We start from the raw sequence: 23,305 nt of genomic DNA, 5'->3' as shown, positions 1-23,305 counted from the left end.
CACCTCAAGTGGCTGCTGGCAACTGGAACCAGCTCTGGTCGCACGCTGTGTCATCTGAGAAGCAACAATCAATCCCTGGCGGGGCGGGGCGGGGTGCTCAGGGGACAGCCTTGTGTCCCCAGGGAGCATGGCTGGCCTGGAACACGTGGCCAGAGGGTAAGAGCTGAACCAACCAGAGCCCAACACAGGCACAGTGAAATGTCACATCCAGAGTGAAACAGAAGGAAGCACACCCATGATGAGAATCAGGAAGTTCTCATCCTGACAGAGAGGGGCTGGGGGGCAGCGTGGAGCCACAGGGAGGCCACAGTCCTCAGTCCAGGAGGTGAGCTTCAGGCTCCACGCTGCTCTCTGGGCGAGGACTCGGCCATCCGCCTCCTGGACGGCACGGACACGATGCACAGAGCACTGTCCTGCTTTTCCACCTGGGATCAAGAGCTGCTGGCCCCATGTGGACTCCCTCCTCCCCCAAGGCACACCTGCCTCTCAGGCGCTCAGGAACTCAACGCTCTTGGCCCTCCCTTCTGCAAGAGCGGGAGTCACTCTGCTCTGTGTGAGCTCTGTGTCGAGGTAAATCACACGCTCCCGGGACACACGGGTGGCAACTCGGAATAAACTCCTAGTGTTCTCAGCTCCTTTGCAGCAAAACGTAAACGAACAACTTACAAATACAGTCTAGACAGACACAGGCCGTGGAGGAAAACAGCCACTGTCACTTGCTGCTGGTGAGGCCCTTTGTGGGGAAACTGAGTCAGGTCCCCAGCGCTCACCACCCACCACTCGGGGTGGGGTGCGTGCCATGGCGTGCCATCTCAGGGCCTTGGAGCATCCATCCTCGGTACCACTGCACCATCTTCGGCTGCCTCTCGGCATGAACGATTGTTTATACAAAGTCTTTGCTGAGTCCCTCACCCAGAAAGTCCCGACCATGAGTACAGACTCAGACAGACAATAGGTCACAGGAGGACCATTCAGATGGACCCCAACAAAAGATTATTCTTGAGAACTCTTGCCCTCCCACAGGCATGTCTGTGAGACCTGGTTTAGAAGAGCTGCTCTGAGAGGTGGGCGGAGGCAGAGACCTTCCTCCAGGGCCCTGCAGCAGCTCCTCCACGAAGACCCTGTAAGGGTTGGCCCTGGGTCTTCGCTGACACTTGGGGATGCTGCTGCCTTGGGAGGTCACTCTTCGTCCTGCCCAACTCCCTGTTCATAAAGATGTGGAGGACACCCTGCAGGCGAAATGTTAGTCGGAGTAAATAAAGTCAAGAGAAAGAAATGGAGAAGAATTCCAGAGACAAGATACAAGCATGAAATTCAAGGAGGCAAGAAGGATTGGTGTCAGTAGGGCAAATACCGGGATCTGTGTTTTCCTGAAAGTCACTGAAGTTGCTAAATTTAAAACTTGCTGAAAATAGACAGTTTAATTCTAGTCTTCATCCCCTTGTCCCTGGGAACTGGGAACTGCTCTACCAGATGTGTTCTGCAACCCACGGAGGTCTCTGCCTGGGGAGGTCTCTATCTGGGGAGGTCTCTGTCCTGGGGAGGTCTCTGTCTGGGGAGGTCTCTGTACGGGGGAAATCTCTGTCTTGCAGTGGCCTTTCCCTCCACCACCATCCTCCCCCACCCTCCTCTGCCTGGGGAGGTCTCTGCCTAGAGAGGTCTCTGCCTGGGGAGGTCTCTGTCCTGGAGAGGTCTCTGTCTGGGGAGGTCTCTGTCCTGGGGAGGTCTCTGTCCTGGAGAGGTCTCTGTCTGGGGAGGTCTCTGTCCTGGGGAGGTCTCTGCCTGGGGAGGTCTGTGTACGGGGGAGATCTCTGTCTTGGAGTGGCCTTTCCCTCCACCACCATCCTCCCCCACCCTCCCCCACCCTCCTCTGCCTGGGGAGGTCTCTGCCTGGGGAGGTCTCTGCTTAGAGAGGTCTCTGCCGGGGGAGGTCTCTGTCTGGGGAGGTCTCTGCCTGGGGAGGTCTCTGCTTAGAGAGGTCTCTGCCGGGGGAGGTCTCTGCCTGGGGAGGTCTCTGTCTGGGGAGGTCTCTGTCCTGGGGAGGTCTCTGTCCTGGAGAGGTCTCTGCCTGGGGAGGTCTCTGCTTAGAGAGGTCTCTGCCGGGGGAGGTCTCTGCCTGGGGAGGTCTCTGCCGGGGGAGGTCTCTGTCTGGGGAGGTCTCTGTCTGGGGAGGTCTCTGCCTGGGGAGGTCTCTCTCCTGGGGAGGTCTCTGTCTGGGGAGATCTCTGTCTTGGAGTGGCCTTTCCCTCCCCCACCATCCTCCCCCACCCCCCAGGGGCCAGCCAGTGACCCCCGGTCTGAATCAAAGCACACTTCCTTTGTGTCAGCATCTACCCAGCTGTTCCCCAAAGGAAGTGAGACCCCCCCTGGGTCGCACGGCAGAGAGAGACCGCTCTTCCCTGCAGGCCTTCTCAGGGCCTCTCATGCCCTGCTGAGCTCAGGGCAAAGGGTCAGCGACACCTCTCAGGGATGGAGGTGGGAGCAGGAGGAATGCCCGGCCCCGGGTCGGGCGACACCTCCAGGTGGTGTTACAGGAACGAGGGCCAGCGGGCTGAGGGCACGGACTCCGGAGAGGGAGACACGCAGAGCTGAAACCGCGCATCTGCCCCAGTGATGCTTTAGCCCAAACCTGACACTGATTCACCAAAGAGCCAAGCAAAGACAGGCTCCTCCTACAAGTCAGGAGCTCCACAGGCCACCTTCCAGAGTGCAGTCACGAAGGGCCTGAGGCTGGAAAGGCCCCTCGCCCGTTCCAGGCCGGCTTGGACGGAGGACAGGCCGGCACCCCACCCTCCCTGCTGGAGAAGGGCAGATCTCCTGCTGTCAGCGCTGGGGCAGGGGGCTCAGCGAAGGCCCTACCTGCTGGGCAGCCCTACTTCTCATCCCCAAGGCCCTGGGGAGCAGTTGGTAGCCTGTGACGCCAGGCTGGATGAAGTACAAGCTGGAATCAAGACTGCCGGGAGAAATATCAATAAGCTCAGTTATACAGATGACATCACCCTCATGGCAGAAAGCGAAGAAGAACTAAAGAGCCTCTTGATGAAAGTGAAAGAGGAGAGTGAAAAAGTTGGCTTAAAACTCAGCATTCAGAAAATGAAGATCATGGCATCTGGTCCCATCACTTCATGGCAAATAGATGGAGAAATAATGGAAATAGTGAGAGACTTTATTTTTCTGGGCTCCAAAATCACTGCAGATGGTGATTGCAGCCATGAAATTAAAAGATGTTTGCTCCTTGGAAGAAAAGCTATGACCAACATAGATAGCATATTTAAAAGCAGAGAATTACTTTGCCGACAAAGGTCCCTCTAGTCAAAACTATGGTTTTTCCAGTAGTCATGTATGGATGTGAGAGTTGGACTATAAAAAAAGCTGAGAGCCGAAGAACCAATGCTTTTGAACTGTGGTATTGGAGAAGACTCTTGAGAGTCCCTTGGACTGCAAGGAGATCCAACCAGTCCATCCTAAAGGAAATCAGTCCTGAATAATCATTGGAAGGACTGATGCTGAAGCTGAAACTCCAATCCTTTGGTCACCTGATTCGAAGAGCTGACTCACTGGAAAAGACCCTAATGCTGGACAAAATTGAAGGCAGGAGGAGAAGGGGATGACAGGCTGAGATGGTTGTATGGCATCACCGACTTAATGGACATGAGTTTGAGCAAGCTCCAGGCCAACTCCTGATGGAAAGGGAAGCCTGGCGTGCTGCAGTCCATGGGTTTCAAACAGTTGGGCATGACTGAGAGACTGAACTGAACTGAAAGGCTTTGGAATAACAGGTTGCTTCTTCCTCTTGTGAAATATATATATATGTCTTAAGATCCCCAACCACTGATCGAACCCGAGTGCCCTGCAGTGGAAGGTCAGAGTCCTAACCCCTGGACACCCAGGGAATTCCCTAAAGATACAATACTTGATAAAGTATAAAATAGATATTTTCATTACAGGGGATCAAGTACTGATACCTGCTATAACGTGATCAACCTCAAGAACACTGCTCTCAGTGAGAGAAGCCAGGAACAAAAGGTCACAGATTGTACAATCGCATTTATGTGGACTGTCCAGAAGAGGCAAACCCGCAGAGACAGGAAGCAGGCCGGTGTTTGTGGGGCGGGAGGGTACAAGCTTCCCTTTGTCGTGACAAAGACGGATTGGAGCTGACAGAGGTGGTGTTTGCACCACCTTGTGAATCTGCTAGATGCAGATTGGTTATTTTGCTAAATGTTCATTCTGCTAAATGCGTCGTTTATTTTATTTTTAGAATTTTATTTATTTATTTGGCTGTGCCGGGTCTTCACTGCTGCACGGGCTTTTCTCTAGTTGCAGTTCCTGGGCTCCAGAGCACAGGCTCAGTATTTGTGGCCCATGGGCTTAGTAGCTCCGTAGCACGTGGAATCCTCCCAGACCAGGGATGGAACCCGTGTCTCCTGCACTGGCAGGCGGATTCTTCACTACCGAGCCACCAGGAAAGCTCTGGACTGCTCACTTTAAAATGGTTAATTGTGTGCTATGTGAATTTCATGTCAATAAAAAATATATTTTGAAGACACCGCATCTGTGTTATGTGGGCTTGCCAATCTTGTAGTTTAAAAGTTCTGAAAGCTTTAAGCTCTCAGAGGTGAACTGACGTTAAGGTAAAAAGACCTCAGACCCAAAGAAGCAACCAGAATGTGTTCTTTCCGTCCCCCTTTACCTGGCTCTCAGAGGCAGTCCAGCCTTTCTGTCTGGGATGGTGAGAGGCCACTCTCTGAATCCAGATGCTTTCTTCATCCGAGGTGTCCACGTCGGCCAGATACTGGGAGGGCAGCTGCTCATTCCTGAGGTTGTTTGTCCCTTTGGAGTGAGAATGGGGTTGTGTTATGTGGGGTGAAAAACTGAAGGTCAGTGGGCATTTTATCCAATGAAGAAAAATGAGAGATCAAAGACAATGGAGACATGGTTCTACTCCACTGACGATACGGGGCTGAAGATCCCTCAACTGAGATAAGAAGGGAGCGGAGTCCTTGTCCCCCTACAAGGAACTTTGGGGACAGAAGCCCCTGGCCCGGCCGGCACTCACTGGGGGCTCCAAGCATTGGAAGCTAGGTGGTGCCTGGTGTGACAGACGTGGGTCCCGGCAAGTTTCCACGCGTGGACATGACTTTTGGAAGTCTTTCCACCTTAGTCTCTGGGGATGGCTTTCCTGCCAGACTAGTGATTCCCAGACTTATGGGCATGGGTCACCGATGGTGTCACTTCAGAGGCTTATTCCTGGGCCCTGGTGGTGGCAGATCCCCCAAGTCCTCACCAGAAAGTACCCTCCAAGCTCTGGGTTGGCCTGGAGCGCACCATACACAGCCATGCTGGGACAGGGAGGGGGCGAGCTTGCGTGGGAGGACACACAGGAGCCCATGTCCTGGGAGTCAGCGTCCACAAGCTGCTCTTGTGTCTGACCTGCCGCAGGGCTCTGCCGACACCTTGCATGGCCTGGGGGCGGGGCTCTGAGCTCGGATGAGGCTCCGGCCCTAATGACCCTGTGGTTGCAGCCCAGGAGACCTGTGCTGAGGACCTGGGGAAGCCGTGCCAGACACCTGGCCCCTGTGGGCTTGTCAATGTGTGTAGCTTTAAGCCAGTACGTTTGTGATAAGTTGTTACTCGGCAATAGCTAACAGATACAACCATCCCATTTAAAGTCCCCAACAGTGTGGTGAGTTAGGTGCTGGCCCTGGTTTACAATGAGGACACTGAGCCCGGTGGTTAAGGGGTTTGATCAAGCACACACCGTACTCCTTTAAAGCTCAGACCTTGTGACTTGTCTGATACATTTATTGAGACGGCACTAAGGATCAATCTCCCACACTTGCTGTAAGATGCTCCCGATTTAAGAGGCGAGGTGACAGAATGTGTCTTAGAGTCCAGGAGATAGGGTGGCGAGTTGGTCAGCAGAGCTGGGCTTGGTACTCAGAGCTGCCTGGCCCCCCAGGCACCTTCCCCAGCTCCACAGAGTCTGTCTTCCCCTCCCCTCCCACTGCCCCCGCCATCCACGTGCTGGGGGTGATCAGGGATCCCGGGAGGAAACGTGCTGATCTACGTCTTCATCCAAAGACTCAGTCAATGTAGATTCACTTACCCATTGTTTATGGGGAAATAAAAGTCCCCTCCCCACCCCCCAAATGCCTCCAGCATCTTAATGGGCGTGTGGATCATGAGATTAGAGTCCGTATAATACAATGAAAAGGGAAAATGGAAAGAAGGCCCATTTCCTGGCAGACACTGTCTTAACTACATTTCCCCGGGAGCTGGCCCCACTGTGGTCAGGTCAGGTGGGAGCACATTGTGGCGGGCAGCCTGGGCTGTCTGTGGTCTCATTGGCTTCTACATCACTCGGACACCTGACCCCCCGGACCCCGGCGCCCACTCCCACAGGGCACAGAGACAGACAGTGGTTCGAGATTTCATCTCTAAGCCACTGACAACAAAATCAAACTGAGCGAACCCAGGGTCTCAGCACGAGCAGACCTCCCGAGTCACAGCAGGCAGGCAGGCAGCCCAGATGGACCTGCGCCCTATCTCGGTCCCAGGTTTGGAACTGCCTGGTCCTGCGGCCAGGAAGGTTGGTCCAGGTGACCTGTGACCTTAGTCATTTCAGGGACACCTGCGTGTCTCTATCCCACTCCCACTCGACATCCCCCGTCACGGGTGGCAGTGAGGTGTGGCCAGCCAGGGGGTTGAGCTGGTACCTCTGAGGGTTACGGGGAGGCACCCCGCCCCGGGGAGCTCCGCTGACAGCGGCGTCTGCCAGGACTGCACACGCTGGACAATCCCAGGAAGGAAGGGGCTCCTGGCAATCAGCCAGTGTCCCAGCGTTGCGAGGGGCCAGGTTCCAGCGACCCCCTACTCCCGTGTGGAGCCTGTGTGGAAGACCACGGTCAAGCGCACTCACCAGGAGTGGCATCGACCCCTGGGCCTGCAGTGCAGGACTCTCCTGGCAGGCAGAGCTCCGAGAGCTCGTCTGGTCCGGCAGGTGAGAGGCTGATCCTCTGCTCTTCTGGACGGGGGTGGCACCCAGGGGCCCTGGCATCAGCCTGGTCCAGGATCCCGGCCTCCTGGGAGGTGGTCTCCTCCACGCAGGGGTCATCTGTGAGGGCCTGAACACACGGGAATGGTCAGCAGGTTTCACTAGGAACAGGCAGCTCCTTGGAATGTCTTTCCAGTCCAAGGACTGAGAGTTTTCAGGTATCATTTGACCGACCAAACACAAGTCACCCCTCCTCTCCACCCCAGCAATTCAACTCCCTTTCATTTCAAAGGGCTGGACTTGCCACCAGAGCAGGACTGTGGACCAAAGACCTGATGGGTGCTGGGTCCCAGCTCTCTTCCCTTTTGGACCCTGCACCCAGGGGTCCATAGATCGCCCTGGGTGGACCCCATCCTGGGCTGGCACCACCAGAACCAGGGCACTGAGATGTCAGGGCTCCAGCTGGGGCGCCGTCACTCTGGGGATGGGGTGCGCCAGGCTCAGTCTCCAGTCCCTCGTGGAAGGGATTCCGTGAGGCAGAGATCACTCCTTTTCCAGATGAGGTGGGAGGCAGGGAGCCTCACACAGGTTGCCCAGACCAAGGGCACAGAGCCAAGGAGCCGAGGGACCACACGGCCGGGCTCTCCCTGGCAGCCCTGCGGAGGCCCCGTGTCCTGGTGTGATTACTAACAGCCTCTTCCACCACAAGACCATCCTAGCTTGGGCAATAAGGTACAGGAGCCCTGCGGATCAGACAAGGGGTGTGGGACTCGGGGACCGTCTGACTCCTCTACCTGCACTCCTGAGTCACGGGGGGTCTGCCTTCATTAGAGGACAGACAACCCAGGCCCCCGACTCATTGGCCCTGCACCCCTCTTCTCAAAGCAGCCCACCCAGGCTCTCCAGGACAGGAGGGTGTGAGGCCTCTGTACCCCGACTCCAGTTGCCTCCCCCCGATGCTATGCCCACAAGCATAGCAGACTGTCCCCCAGAATACTGTCCTTTCCTGGGGCCCAAAAACCTGTCCCCCAGGTTAACTCAGGGGCGAAAAGAGAGCCCACTGACCTGCAGGCCGTCTGTGGCCCCTGAGACCGAGGACAGGCTTGGCGGGTGACCACAGAATGGATCGGAGTCGTCTGAGTCGGCCTCAAAGTCCCAGCCGTGGATGGGGAGGAGGCGCTTTTTCTGAGCAGGTAGGGATTTCAGGGAGAGAGGAGGGAGGGTCAGCCTGATGGTGGGGGCCAGACATCCCAACCCCAGGCAGCAGGGGGTCGGGAGGGAGGGCTCCTTCACGGGCCCATCTGCCTTCTGTGCTAGACACAAGCAGACTCCAAGGAGGCTCCAAGGGCTGCCCAGAGCCCACCCCCATCACAGGATCCGCACCCCCATCCCCTCTTAGAAGAGCAGGGGGAAACACCCGCTGGGCCTCCGATGGGCACCTGGCTGCTCAGAGGCACTGAGGTCACAGGCCTGGGCCGCAGCCTTGGGAGGGCAGGCAGGGTTTCTCGGGCTAAGGGGGGGGGCCTCCCGGCCCTCCCCCTTTGGTGAAGGAGGGGCGCCCAGCATGGGGAGAAGGAGGGGAACGGGGCCCCCAAGAGCTCCTTCACCTCTAGATGCTAGAGCAGAGCTGAGTTCCAAATCCTTCCTTCATAACGGTTTCCACCTTTTGAATGTATTTGCAGGGAATATTTCAGACACTAGAGAGTGATTCGGGAGCCCAGTAAATAGCATGAGTACAGTTCTATTTTCATAAGAAGACGCATGTGCTCCCCAGGGAGCAGCCGGCAGAACTGCCAGTGTGGCTCTCAGAGACTCCCTGACTCTCCAAGGGTCTCCATCCAGCACCACCCACCCTGCCCCGCCCCTGCCCCCATCCCCTTGTCGTCCCGCCCAGACCCCCAGAGGCTCTCTCTCCTGCCTTTATCTCCAAAAGTAAGTTGAAAACTACGTGAAAACAGACTAAGGGAAAACGGGGCTTCCCTGGTGGCTCAGTGGCAGAATCCACCTGTCAATGCAGGAGACATGGGTTTGATCCCTGGTGGGAAGATCCCACATGCCAAGGAGCAACTAAACCCAAGCACCAGAATCACTGAGCCTGTGTTCTAGAGCCCGGGAGCCACAGCTACTGAGCCCATGTGCTGAAGGTCCTGAAGCCCGTGTAGCCCAGAGCACGTGCTTTGTAACGGCAGTGAGTGAAGTCGCTCAGTCATGTCTGACTCTCTGCAACTCCGTGGACTGTAGCCCACCATGCTCCTCTGTCTGTGGGTTTTTCAGGCAAGAAGACTGGAGTGGGTTGCCATTTCCTTCTCCAGGGGATCTTCCCAACCCAGGGATTGAACCCAGGTCTTCCGCATTGCAGGCAGATGCTTTACCGTCTTGAGTCACCAGGGAAGCCCTTGCAACAGCAGAGGCCCCTCCAGTGAGAAAGATGAGCACTGCAACTAGAGAGAAAGCCCCGCTCGCTGCAACTAGAGAAGGCCAACACGCAGCCGCAAAGCCTGGGCAGGGCCAAAAATAACTAATAAATAAAATAAAGAACACAGCCTTGAAAAAACAGGTGAAAACAGGCATAAACCAATAAAAGCAAGACTCATGGTTGGCTATAAACAAAAGCAAGAAAGTTCACAGAAGAGAGCTGGAGGGGGCTGCTTCCCTGAAAGGTACAAAGGCTGACTCGGGGACACTGGTGCCCTCAGGACAAGCCCCAGGACTCTTGGCCGGATGGGCCAGGCTGGAGGTCCAGGCAGGCCCTGCCCTCCGCTGCATGCTCTGGGTTCCCACCGGGATATCGATGCTGAGAGCTGAGAGGACATCTGGATTTGGTACCCAGCCATCTCAGAGACCCCGGAGCACGGCGGAGGTGGCTGGATCTCCGGGCTCCTGCCAGGTTAGCTAGTGGAGGCACGCAGAGCCTGAGGTTTCTCTGGAAATCAGAACAGAGGCTCCAGCTACGGGGGGAAGTGGGCGAGGCTGGGAGAAGACCTACTTGGCTGCCAAGGGGCTGGGCCTGGTCTGCTGTGTCCCCTTCTCCATCCTCATCAGTCTGCTCTTCCTCTCCACTTGGGTGTCCGGACATCTGCTCAGGCCCACCTGCAGTGGATGCCTGCGTGACTTCACCAGGGAGAGAGACCGGGACAAACCATTCATCCACCCACCCACCCACGCATCCGCCCATCCCCCCACCTCCACCTGCTGTGAAGCTACCCGACCAGGCCCTTTGCTGGCCTCCAGAGCCCTGTCAGAGCATCGCATAGGGCTGGCCTGAATCCACAGCAGGAAACCAACGCCCCGCATCACTTTCACCAACAGTCGCCTTCACTGACTGCCTCCTAGGGATCTGAAGACACTGCGGTGCAGTGGGCGAAGGGGCCCTGGAGCTGTCATGCTCAGCCCAACAAACCTCTTCACCTGCAGTCCATTCACCTCCTTCTCAGCAGCCCCCGAGACTTTGGGGTGAGGCTCAGCCCCTGGCGTCCCTCACCGCCTCTCTCCTGACCCTGGTGTTTCCTCACCTGCGTGCCGAGGCCTGGCCCCCCTCATCCCCTGTTATCCCCACTGCAGTCTCATTTTTTCCTCTTTTCTCCTGTTCACCCTGGCCTGGCCTGGATTCTTCTCTTAAGACACTACCAGGATGACCCCGTGAATTCTGGGGCTCAGTCTGGCAGCCTCGGGGATCATCCCCCCTGCTCAGGGGCAGAGGGCACCCTGGCACCTGTGTGAGCAGGAAGGACTTACTGTGGACGTCGGGCGCGCTCCGCACTCCATCAGGTAAACCTACGATGGAGGAAAAGGCGCTGAGGGGACCGGCATTCTCCAGGAGCCACCTGCCCGAGCCGGGCTTCCTTTCCTGTCCCCCGACACTGCCTGCCCGTCCTGTTTCGGGGGCGGAGGAGGGAGGCGTGGGGAACGCGCCCACCGCTCTTAAGCCTCCCACGCAGGGAAGACCCCAGCGGGCCCCCCACCTGCTACCCTGCCTGGGCCAGGTTTCAAAACATTCACTTTGATCCTTTCTTCTCTGTAAGTTTGAATACTTTTTTAAAAGGCACGACTTCCCCATTTCGCGCTCGCTCCCGGCGCCCTTTCTTGTCTGCTGCCCTGACAGGGGCCAGCAGGGAGAAGGCAGCCCCCCGGACCGTTACCCGGCCTGGGCCCGCCGCGCTGCCCGCCGCCCCCCACCGGCAGCGGCCGGAACCAGGACTTTGGTTGCTCCGCAGCGCCACCTCCTGGCCGGCAGCGTTGACAGTTCGGAAACGGGAGGTTCCGGGTGGTACCGGCTCCCGCAGCTTTGGGCCCTGGCTGGGCCGTCAGAATCCTCCTGGCTTTTTACCTAAGGCGAATTCCTGAGCCCACTCGGGTCTCTAGAAATAAGCGCCCCCACACCGGGGCGAGGCCCAGGTCCTCAGGGTTGTGATGTGGCTGTGGTTTCCCACCACGAGCGGGGACTTGAGATTCTCAGATGCTCCGCAGGATGGCTTTTCCCACGTTGCCTGTGGTTCCCACGCCTGAGCCCTGCGCAGAGGGGCCCCTAGGCTGGCCGACCGAGCCGGCATGGGGATTTACTGATAAGCTCCAGCCGAGATAGAGATATGGGTCGTGGAGAAGCAGCCCAGGGAGGAGGTGGGGAAACCCCCCCAAGAATAGGGTGACGGTGCCTCCCTGCGTCCCCAGGGCACCCTTAGTGATGCTGGCTGTCTCAGCGTGGTTCTCAGGAGGACTGCTCTACTCTTAAAAATGTCCTGGTTTCAGTGATTTACCACATGCCCCCACAGCCCCACCCAGGGAAGGTCCCTCACCCCATGGTGGTCTGCTCCTCCAGGTGCTAAGAGCTATTCCAGGTGAGGGTGCCTCTGGGTGGTCTGTGCTAAATTCAACAGTGTCCTAAGGGACTGCCCTAGTGGTCTAGTTGGCTAAGACTCCAAGCTACCAATGCAGGGGGCCTGGGTTCAATCCCTGGTCAGGGAACTATATCCCTCATGCTGCAAGGGTTCAGATGGTGCAACGATCCCGTGTACTACAAAGACCTAGGACCCCAAGTACCACAACTAAGACCCTGGGAAGCCGAAGAAATATGAACAAATACAATAAAAACACACGAGTGTGCTGAGACCCCTCTGAAACCTGTGCCAGGCCCAGTGCGTGTGCAAGTGCCCTGGGGGTGGCCATGCCCAACTTCTGCACCCTCCCATTAACCTGGGGCTTTAAGGGGCACAAGACACAAGGCGGCACCTCCCCAGAAGGCCCAGGGCAGATGGCCAGGCTGGGCGCAGTGAGGACACCCTCAGTCTCAGGAGCATGGCACCTTTTCTGGACCTGCAGGGGATCCAGACCCGAGGGAACTGGCCTTGGTCCCCCAGGTAGAGACAGTCAAGATGCTGAGCCCCCAGACAGCGGCCTAATAGCTCTCGTAGCCTGGATGCCTGGCCAGGTGTAACGGCAGAGCCTGGGGCTCAGGTGATAGGATGACAGGCTAGTGCTTCCTGAAAACACTGCTCAGTTCTCCCCATCCAAGTTTAAGAGGAACTTTCAAGTTCAGGCAACCTCAGAGCCTTCCCTGAAATATTCGTCTACCCAAATGGCTTCAAGGTGGACAACACAGGTGAACACACGTGGAGTGTAAGAGCACAGTTTGAATTTCAAGTTCTTCATGGAATAAATACTTGGATTCAAAATATGAAAGCCACTGATTGAGTTATAATCCATCTCTTCAAGTCTTGATTATCATCAGACTCAACGGGAAATGTTTGTTGAAAAGACAGAGTCTAGGTGCCAAATCAGACACCTAGGGAGGAGGCCCACTGCTTACCTGCTCCCTGCAGCCGCCCGCAGAGGGACCGTACCACCTGGGCGCTCCCGAAGCGCTTGAAGCGGGCTCTCACGTGGCTGTAGTACCACTCCAGTGAGCCCATCTTCACGACCCTGCAGGCGGGGACACGGAGCTCAGGCCCACGCCTTGCCCTGGGGGGTGCACACACACACACACACGAGTCCCTGGAAGGGACAGGCCAAGCCCCTCATCTGCAGGACCCTCCGACCTCGAGGTCCCACTCACCTGGCCAGGTGGCAGGGGTCACAGAGCCAGCCTTGCTCCTCTGGGTGGGGGTGGCCGCAGCCTCTGCAGGTGAAGAGGTGGCAGTCCAGGCATTGCCTCTTGGGGGTCTCAAGGAGCCGGTAGGGCTGCAGGCAGCGGGCGCAGTGGGTGTTGTTCAGGTGGGCCGTGTCTGAAAGCAGCTCCCTCTTGGAGTTTTCCTTCTTAATCTTGCCCTTCAACCCCCTTTATTGGAAACAAGAAAATATTGCACCCCTTGTTTTTGCAACAAGCTTTAAATGTGTACACACACAGAGAGCTATCAAATTCAGAGATTCAGACAATAGAGACCCCAAAGTCAGGTAATGGCGCCACAGGCAGGCCTTACTGTCCACAGCACCGCCCTATCCCACTCCAGGGAAGACCAGCAGGCTGGGTTCAAACACGTGCCGTCCAGGTAGGCTGGAATCGAAACCTGCTACGTTCATAGATGTGAAACTGCATTCCAGCACTTCTGTGACTCTCTATGAGGTTATGTTTCCCCAGGCACTATGCCCATGACTTTCTTTCATTGCCAAAGGGGTGCAAACCATACAGATTCAGCCTCGTGGGAGGGGCTCCCCACCACGGCCCGCACAATCTCACGTGACTCAGTGTAACGTGAGGGGGATGGCAGAGGTCCTGGAGCCCGGGTTCATTCCCCAGCTCTGACCCTGAGCCCAGAGATTTTCTGATGCAAAGCCCACAGCCTGCAGGCTCCACCCAGGCACCCTGTGCAGCTGGACGAGCGTGCACCGGTGGCCACTAGGACCCAGGGTCCAAGCTCCCTCAGACCAGGTGGGGTCGGTGGCTCCAGGAAACTAGCAGAGATGGAGCCAGGGGGGATCCTGGAGGGGTGCACCCTGGTCAGGCCACCCTGGTCAGGTTATCTAGAGTAAATCTGTTGCCCAGTTTCATTGTTTAAGAGGAAATTAGATCCCATAGGCCGCAACTAAGATTTTACATGCTCTAACTAAAGACTCCGAGTGCTGCAAACGAAGATCCCTCGTGCTGCAACTAAGACCCAGCACAGCCAAATAAATAAACAGAAGAGGAGGTTAGAGAAGACAGAAAATCCAGGAGGTCCTGGTCTGGTCGGAACAGCAGCAGGAGTCAGAGAGGACGATGTGAGAAGCCTCATCCAGATGTCTGGGTGATGCTGCCTTCTCCAGGGCCCGTCCGGCCACACCCGCTCTGCCTCCCTGGCCTGAGTGAATGGTGCAGAGCTGGGGACAATACTAGGTAAGTGGAGGTCAGGGCGGGACCTGATTGTGAGAGTTGAGAAGCTCAACCCAGACCAGGTTAAGGGAGCCATAAAGGTTCAGAATCACAGTGGTCCCACTGCTGCCTGAATGTGCTCAGTCCCTCAGTCGTGTCTGCCTCTTTGCGATCCCACGGACTGTAGCCCGCCAGGCTCCTCTGTCCATGGGATTCTCCGGGTGAGGACACTGGAGTGGGTTGCCATTCCCTTCTCCGGGGATCTTCCCAACCCAGAGATCGAACCCTGGTCTCCTGCACTGTAGGCAGATTCTTTACTGTCTGAGCTGCCCGAATAACCTCCTTAAAAAGGCGACACAGAGAGTCCTAAGGGCAAAGTCAGACAGTATTTCCTCCTGGAGCAGGTTGAGTTGACTCCCCAAGTTGGTTCTCCTGAATAAGACTGAAGAGTCCCGGGCAAACCAGTTCTTCATACCAGCAACCGTTCAGTCGCAGCTTCCCGGTGAACTTGCCAAGTGGAACCGACTGGAAAATGTGCCCCCAACAATGAACACACTGCTCTTGTTCTGGCTGCAGAGAATGTGTGCCAAACGTAATATTTTTAGTTTTAGATGAGATAAAATTAATCCATTCTTAGCGACAGAGATTAGCCAGACACTAGATGCCATTGTCTCCAGAGAACTCCGCAGAAACTGTGGTTTCTGATGGGGACGCCCCAGAGCAGGGTGGGGGTCTAAGACAAGGCAGTGATTCTACGGAGCTCTGGGAACCTCCTGATCGAGCTAAGCGTTGGCTGCACTGCGCTGACTTCCCTCTCCCCACTGTGCACTAAAGTACGCATGAAGACAGACACAAAATAAGACTCTTGGCCCCCCAAGCCAAGAAACACAGTCTAGAAGTAGCAGGAACCTAAAAATACTGTCATTCACTGCCAGTCTAGATAAAACTGCATTGACAAGGCAAAGAAAGTGTCTGCCTCAGGCTTCCCACCTGGCCCAGCGGAGCACCTGGGCCCGGGGAAAGGGCCTAGTCTTCAGGTCCACTCTTGCTGTCTCTACTTCAGCCAGAGAACCTAGAGGCCACGCCTTGGCTCGGCAGGGCCGTGTCCAGCTTCTCTCCATAAGTGTCCTCGTTCTCCATCCAGGTAGAGTCAGACCCCCTGGGAAGAAAGATCAGGATATGGGGAGGCAGGGGGAGCTCAGGATGTGAAAGTGCAAGTGCAGGGCGTGAGGTCCTCTTAAATAAGAGCTCATAGAGTCCACAGGAGGTGGATGCATTTCAGGTGTTGAATTTTGGGGGGAACAGATAAAGATACTCTGCTTTAGACTCTTTAAAACATAACTTCTCTTCTTCACAGCTGGAGAACAGGAGGGTGGGAAGAGGGGGACCCCATGTTGGTCCATCAGAGTAACACCAGATGCTGGCCTGCCACAGAGCATATCCACCAACCTGGAGAATCCGAGGGGCCAGAGATATCTACAAGCTGCTGACAGCAAACATGGGGTTGACCAGATGTCCCTGCACTACAGGCGCTTCAGTGGGCAAAAGCCCAATATGAAGCTGCAGGTCAAGGTCACCTTCAGGAATACAGATGCCTGAATGAGATGTACCACCAGAAACAGAGGAAGGCTTGAAGCCATCTGTGTGCTGTGCTGAGTGGGCATAAGAAGGAGGAGCAGGAGGTAAGAAGAAGCCAGGCTGAGATGGAAAGACCACAGACCACATCCACTGAGATGGAGAAGACTAGGCTAAAGTGAAGATGGAAAGGAACCAAAGTTGGCGACGAGGAGGGGAACGGGCAGAACATCAAGTCCAGTGATTCAGAATAGTGGTTCTCAAAGTGTGGTCCAGGGGCCACCAGGGGTACCCCAGACCCCTCGACAGGGGCCATAATGTCAAAAGTCTTTTCATAATAACACTAAAGTTTGTCTTTTCTGCTCTTGGGCCCCTGCACTGGCAGTGCGAAAGTGGTGGTGGGTGAAAGTTCTGGGCCCAGAACAGATCAAGCCAGAGGAGCAGACTGTCCCTCTGCTCTCAGAAAGAAAAGCAAAGCGTGTCTTATGAAGTGTGTCTTTGATTGACAGCATGCTAAGTGGGACTTCCCTGGTGCCAGGGGTTAGGAATCCGCCTGCCAACAGGGGACACGGGTTCTTCCTGGGCCTGTGACGATCCCAGATGCTGCCAGGCCATATGGAAGCCCGCCTGCCCTGTTCAGTCACTCAGTCGTGTCTGACTCTTTGCAACCCCACGGGCTGTAGCATGTCAGGCTTCCCTGCCCTTCACCATTTTCCAGAGCTTGCTCAAACTCATGTCCATTGAGTCGATGATGCCATCCAACCATCTCATCCTCTGTCACCCCCTTCTGCTCATGCCCTCCATGTGCCCCAACATCAGAGTCTCTTCCAATGAGTCGGGTCTTCGCATCAGGTGGCCAAAGTATTGTTGGAGCTTCAGCTTCAACATCAGTCCTTCCCATGAATATTCACGGATGATTTCCTTTAGGATGGACTGGCCCTAGAGTTCTACAAGAGAAGCCATCGCAATGAGAGGCCCTCATACAGCAATGAAGAGTAGCCGCTGCTCACTGCACCTGGAAACAGCCTGCATGCAGCAACAAAGACCCAGCACAGCCAAAAATGAACTAATTAATTAATTAAAGAGTACGTCAAGTGATGCTATTAGTTGCTGGTGACAAAATCCAGGCTTTCAAGCTCAGAGAAGCCTTTTGGAAAACTTTTATGTCTCTGCTGCCCTGAGCTTCAGAGTTTTCTGTCGCAGAGAGGTTTCTGATGAGATCACAGCGATAATGATAAATGTGATTGCTTTGGTTATGTATAATGTAACGTACTGACATCGGCAAAGTCTGCACAGGTGTCAGCAAAGCACATGTGGATAGAAGAACCATTCCATGTGCAACACGGACCAGTGGATTTTAATGTAACAGGGAAGTTCATTGACATGGCTTCAGATTCCACATTACAACTTTAAGAAACTACCAGTCACAGGGTTTTCATGTATTGTCAGAACATAACACCCACAATCATCTGGAAAGGCTCCTCCTTCTTTTTCCTACTACATCTGTATGAAGTCCAATTTTCTTCAACAACACATTAGAACAGCCTGAGTGCAGAGGAAATATCAGAATTCAGTCATCTCCAATCAAGCCAGACATGGAAGGGGTTTTCAAAAAACACAGAACAATGCCATTGTCTTCATTTATGTTTTTGTTTTGGAAAAATTTATTTTTCATAGCATTTTTATTATGTTATAAGGGGGCTACTGTACTTTAAATAAGTGAACAACTACTTTTTAAATGCCCAGTTTCAATTTTTGATGAGTAAGTATACACAGATATAACCCAGGTAAGCAAAACCTCTTTGGAGTTTTCAAAAATTTAAGAATCTATCAGGTCCCTCAGGGCAAAATGCTTGAGAACCACTTATTTTGAAGCCACACGTTTACTCTCCTGAATGCAGAGGAAAGGGCTGAAGAGACAGGAGTGCAGAGAGAAGACGATGGCCAGGGCAGAGAAGGGCAAACACCTGGCAGGTAATTCAGGCACACCTCGGAGTCACTGTGGGTTTGCACCAGACCACCACAATAAAGCGAGTATTGCAATAAAGTGAGTCACAGGAATTTCTTGGTTTCCCAGTGCAAATAAAAGTTATGTTTGCACTATACTGAGGTCTAGTAGGTACACAACAGCATTATGTTTGAAAAAACAATGCACATACTTTAAAGTACTTAAGCATTATAAATTGTTAACCATCTTCTGAGTCATGTTCTGTTTGATGGTGGGGGGACAGCTCTGTGCTGATGGCTGCTGACTGATCAGGGAAGTAGTTGCTGAAGGCTGGGGTGGCTGTGGCAACTTCTTAAAATAAGACAATGAAGTCTGCTGTGTGGATGGACTCTTCCTTTCACGAACAGATTTTTTGTAGCATGCAATGCTATTTGACAGCAATTTACCCGCAGTAGAACTTCTTTCAAAATTGGAGTTAATTCTCTCAAATTCTGTTTTTGCTTTGCCAATCAAGTTTATGAATATTCTAAATGCTTTTTTTTTTGTCATTTCAATAACCTTCACACCATCTTCACCAGGATAGACACATCTCAAGAAACCACTTTCTTTGCTCATTTGTAAGAAGCAACTCCTCATCTGTTTAAGTTGGACCATGAGATTGCATCAATTCCCTCACATCTTAGGCTCCACCTCTCATTCTAGTTCTCTTGATACTTCCATCACATCTGCAGTGATTTCCTTCATTGAAGTCTTGAACTCCTTAAAGCCACCTGTGAGGGCTGGAATCAACTTCTTCCACACTCCTGCTAATGTTGGTACTTTGACCTCTTCCCATGAATCACGGGTGTTCTTCAAAGCATCCAGAATGACAAGTCTCTTCCAAAAGGTTTTCCATTTATTTTCCCCAGATCTATCCGAGGAATCACTACCTACGGCAGCTATAGCCTCCTGAAAGAGATTTCTTAAAGAATAAGACTTGAAAGTCAACATTCCTTCTTGAACCATGGGCTGCAGTGTGGACGTGTGTTATAAAGTATGAAAACTCTATTAATATCACTGTTCATCTCCATAAGAGCTCTTGGGGGATGTTTCCCATTGTCACTGAGTAGTAATATTTTGAAAGGAATCTTTTTCTGAGCAGTGGGTCTCATCAGTGAGCTTAAAATATCCAGTGAACCATATTGTACACAGATGCGCTGTTCATCCAGGCTCTGTTGCTCCGTTTACAGAGCACAGGCACAGTGGATCTGGCAGCTCTTCAGGGCCTTGGGATTTTCACAATGGTAAACAAGCACTGGCTTCAACTTAAAGTCATCGGCTGCATTAGCCCCTAAAAGAGGGTCAGCCTGACCTTTGGCACTTTGAAGCCAGGCATTGACTTCTCCTCTCTAGCTATGAAAGTTCTAGATGGCACCTAAAATCAAGGTGTTGGCAGGAGTGTGATCCTTCCTGGAGGCTCTGGGGGAAGGTCTGGTCCCTTAATTTTTTCCAGCTTCTAGAAGGCACCTGCATTCCCTGGCTCACGGCTCTTCTTCCATTTTCAGAGTCAGCAGTGGTGGGTTGAGTCCTTCTCACAATAAATGACACTTACACGTTGTCCTGTCTCCCCCTTCGTTTATTTATCAGGCTCCTTGTGATCACACTGACCTACCTGGTTAGCCCGATTGTGCCCCTGCATCCAGGCCCCTGACTAGCAGGTTTTATTGCATCTGCAGTTTTTATTCCCCTTTGCCACATAGCCCAACATACTCATAGATTGGGGGATTAGGAAATGGGCATGTTTTGGGGTTTGTTATTCTGCCAGGATTCAGAGGGGAAAGTGTGTGAGCAGAGATCTTACTCCCAACCGAGAGATTTCAAGTATGAACTTCCTACCCCCGTCCTTCCTGAGAAAACAACTTGAAGATGTGCTCCAGAGGACTGAAAATCGAATCTCTAGTATGACGCTTAAGAATGAGTGTGAAAGAACCAATGGGGCACAGAACTGAGGGACAATAGTATTAAAAGTATGTCAACCAGATGAAATATAAGTGTCAGAGAGAATTGCTGAAAGAGGACAAGCATCAAGTAGTAAGGATCAAAAGAAAGTACATGATCTAAGGTCCTGACTATATGAATAAGTATCAGGAATTTTAATGAGGGAAATGGAAACTTGCTGAAGTTCAGTGGTTTTTCCAGCAGTCATGTATGGATGTGAGAGTTGGACCATAAAGAAGGTTGAGCCCTGAAGAGCTGATGCTTTCAAACTGCGGTGCTAAAGACTCTTGAGAGGCCCTTGGACAGCAAGGAGATTACACCAGTTAATCCTAAAGGAAATCTACCCTGAATATTCATTGAAGGACTGATGCTGAAGCTGAAGCTCCAGCACTTTGGCCACCCAGTGCGAAGAGTTGACTCATTGGAAAGGACCTTGATGCTGAGAAAGATTGAAGGCAGGAGGAGAAGGGGCAGCAGTCGATGAGATGGTTAGATAGCATCACCGACTCGATGCACATGAGTTTGAGCAAGCTCTGGGAGATGTGGAGGCCAGAGGAGCCTGGAGTGCTGCAGTCCATAAGCTGCAAAGAGTCGGACACGACTTGGGGACTGAACAACAACAGCAAAGTTCTTCGAAGTCTTCTGAACAGAGTGAGCAAATGATGAAAAAAAGGATAAAGAGGAATTATATAGTGATGTGTGAACGACAGACCGCTGAGAGGGAGCCTCACCGAAATCTCGTAAGTGATCTCAGACCAAAGTTAATCTCCAGGCTTTGCTGGCAGCTGACTTCCTGGTTCAGCTTCTGTGTTTCCAACCCTGGAGCTGTCTGTCAGTGGTGCTAAGTGGCCCAGCAAAGGGTGACTTCAAATTCCTTATTATTGATTTATTTTTAGAGCAAGTCATGGTTTGCAAGCCATGCCTCACACCAGAAGCTCTTTCACGGATAATCTCAGGCATTTGGGTTTGTTTGCAAAGATTACAAATCCACATCACCACCTGTTTGCCTTTCTGGGGATGGTTCACAGCCTAATATTTGACTTGTGGGCTGTGCCCTTGAAAACAGTGTTCTATGTAGGAAAATTCAGGTCCTCACCCAGCGACATGAATCACCCATGCATTCTCATTTACCCCTTTCCTTTTTGAACATGGGGGTTTCTGTGTTTTTCTAATTTGGAGACTTCTTTATCATTCTAATTTTAAGACTTTCTTTATAGGTCAAAGATGTAACTCATTGCCATTTCTGTTAAAATTTTCTTCTAATTTTTAAACATTATACACTGTCTTTTAAAATTCAGATGTACATGTTTAGTCAATATTTATCGATATGCTGTGATTTCTGCCTGTCTTGTCACAGGTAGGTTTCCCACCTCAAGATTAGGTACATGTTCACCTATATTTTCTTCCAGTAATTTTCATGGTTTCATGCTTTACATTTTTAATATATCAATTAGAAATTGAACTTAGGTCACACTCCCTCCCCAAGTCTTGTACTCACGGTCAACTGTCCCGACACTCCGCTTTAATTAATCCTTCCCTTTCTCACTAATATGAAGTGCTGCCACTGTACTGGAAACTGTTACACACGCTTGGTCGCATTTTAGAACGTACAGGCTGGTTCACTGATTACTTACATCTGTGAGAGGCCCATGTTATGCTAATTAATGTAGCATCAAATACTTTCTGTTATCTCCTGGAACACGGCCCTGCTTATTAGTCTTATTTAAATTGCTGTGTCTTACGTCTTCATTTGCTATAATGTTTTTTTCATATTCCCCCAAATGCCTTAGGAATTTGACACTAATTCCTCAAGAGCCAACATCATTGCAGCATTCTTCCCATACAGAGGATGGGATACCATCTGTTACAATTGACAGTTTTGGTATGTTGTTTAGTGATGCTTTATACTATTCTTTATGTGGCTATTACATATTTCTTTTTTTATTGGAGTGTAATTTCTTTACAGTGTTCTGTTGGTTTCTGCTGTACAATGAAGTGAGTCAGCCGTATGTCTACATATAGAGCCTCCCTCTTGGACGTCCCGCCCACTCCCCCATCTAGGTTATCACAGAACATCGAATTGAACTGCCTGTGCTATTCAGCAGGATCCCACTAGCTAGCTATTTTATACATGGGAGTGTATTTATGTCAAAGCTACTCTCCCAATTCACCTCACCTTCCCCTTCCTCCTTACGTACTTCGTATTTTCTTTTTATAAATAGGATTTTTCTATGTACATTCTGATTGGTTACCTCTGATGTCTACAAAGGGGACACGGATTTTATTTTATATTCTTGTATCTTATATAGCTAGACTACTAAATTCTCTCTTTTTTAATTTTGTAGGTAACTATCTTAGTTTTTATCTTCTGCAGGTAATAGTTTTGGCTTTCCCTGCCCATTGGTAACTATGTATTTTGTTACTTTCTCTAATTGCATTGGCTAGCACTAATAGACGGAGAAGGCGATGGCACCCCACTCTAGTACTCTCGCCTGGAAAATCCCATGGACGGAGGAGCCTGGTAGGCTGCAGTCCATGGGGTCGCTAAAGTCGAACACGACTGAGCGACTTTACTTTCACTTTTCACTTTCATGCATTGGAGAAGGAAATGGCAACCCACTCCAGTGTTCTTGCCTGGAGAATCCCAGGGACAGGGAAGCCTGGTGGGCTGCCGTCTATGGGGTCACACAGAGTTGGACACGACTGAAGCGACTTAGCAGCAGCAGCACTAATAAAACATTCTAAATTGGTCATGATAAGTGGCAATGAAAGAAATTCTTTTCTTGTTTCTAACATTAATGTATCATGATGGCTATTGTTTGAAGCATTTTTTCGTCATGTTAAAAAAGTATCCTTTAATTTCAATTTTATTACTTAAAAAATCATCAAAAATAGTGTGCTACCAAACACTCTTCCACAGTACTGAGATAAGCATAAGTTTTGTCTCCTTAGCCTGTGACGTCCGATACAATTTCAGTGATGATGGAAATGTTCTATATTTGCTGGTCCAGTGTGGCAGCCACTATCCGTGTGTGTGGCTACTGAAAACTTGACATCTGACTGATGAGACAGAAGAACTGATTTTTAAGTTGCGTTCAATTAATTTAAATAGACACACGTGGCTAGTGGCCTCCATGACAGCCTTAGGCATATTAAAATGGTGATTTAACTGAGCTGTATTTTTCCTCCTTTATCTTTGTTAATATAGGCTATCAGAGTGAGCCTAATGAACTTTTTTTTCCTGGTCTGAAGCGGTTTAAACAGCGTAGCAATTCTTTGTCCTTTGGGTACGTGAAAGATTAAAGATCTGAAGGGGTCCACATGCTTTCATGGACTTTGAGAAGACATGTCTTAGGCACCTTGTCCCTTTAATGCGCCAGAAGAAGGAAGAGTAACCACAGTTACTTCAGAGTAACCACAGAGAAAAGCCAGGAAGGTGTGGGAAAAGAAACACCAGTTACAGACACGGATCGGTGAGGAGGGCAGAGTCCAAGGTCAGGGAAGACTAGGGGCTGAGAAGGGGCTT

General features: G+C 52.1%; 1 protein-coding gene across 4 annotated transcripts in view; it reads right to left on the bottom strand.

Annotated features, from left to right (window-relative positions):
- Nucleotides 1-23,305, bottom strand: part of MLPH (melanophilin) — a 46,520-nt gene that overhangs the window by 11,818 nt on the left and 11,397 nt on the right. For 3 of the 4 annotated variants that reach the window (XM_061412724.1, XM_061412725.1, XM_061412722.1), the window contains exons 3-9: nt 13,047-13,268; nt 12,801-12,913; nt 10,733-10,771; nt 9,984-10,108; nt 8,063-8,182; nt 6,923-7,127; nt 4,694-4,833 (exon numbers count right to left, since the gene is read on the bottom strand). In XM_061412724.1, the coding sequence (XP_061268708.1) occupies nt 4,694-4,833; nt 6,923-7,127; nt 8,063-8,182; nt 9,984-10,108; nt 10,733-10,771; nt 12,801-12,913; nt 13,047-13,268 (964 nt within the window). The remainder of the gene's footprint in view (nt 1-4,693; nt 4,834-6,922; nt 7,128-8,062; nt 8,183-9,983; nt 10,109-10,732; nt 10,772-12,800; nt 12,914-13,046; nt 13,269-23,305) is intronic. The other variant, XM_061412723.1, reaches the window with a different exon arrangement.

The sequence above is a fragment of the Bos javanicus genome, chromosome 3 (genome assembly GCF_032452875.1).
Source record: "Bos javanicus breed banteng chromosome 3, ARS-OSU_banteng_1.0, whole genome shotgun sequence".
Taxonomy (NCBI): domain Eukaryota; kingdom Metazoa; phylum Chordata; class Mammalia; order Artiodactyla; family Bovidae; genus Bos; species Bos javanicus.
The sequence above is the reverse complement of the archived record's forward strand: the minus strand, read 5'-3'. Positions and strand labels throughout refer to the sequence as shown.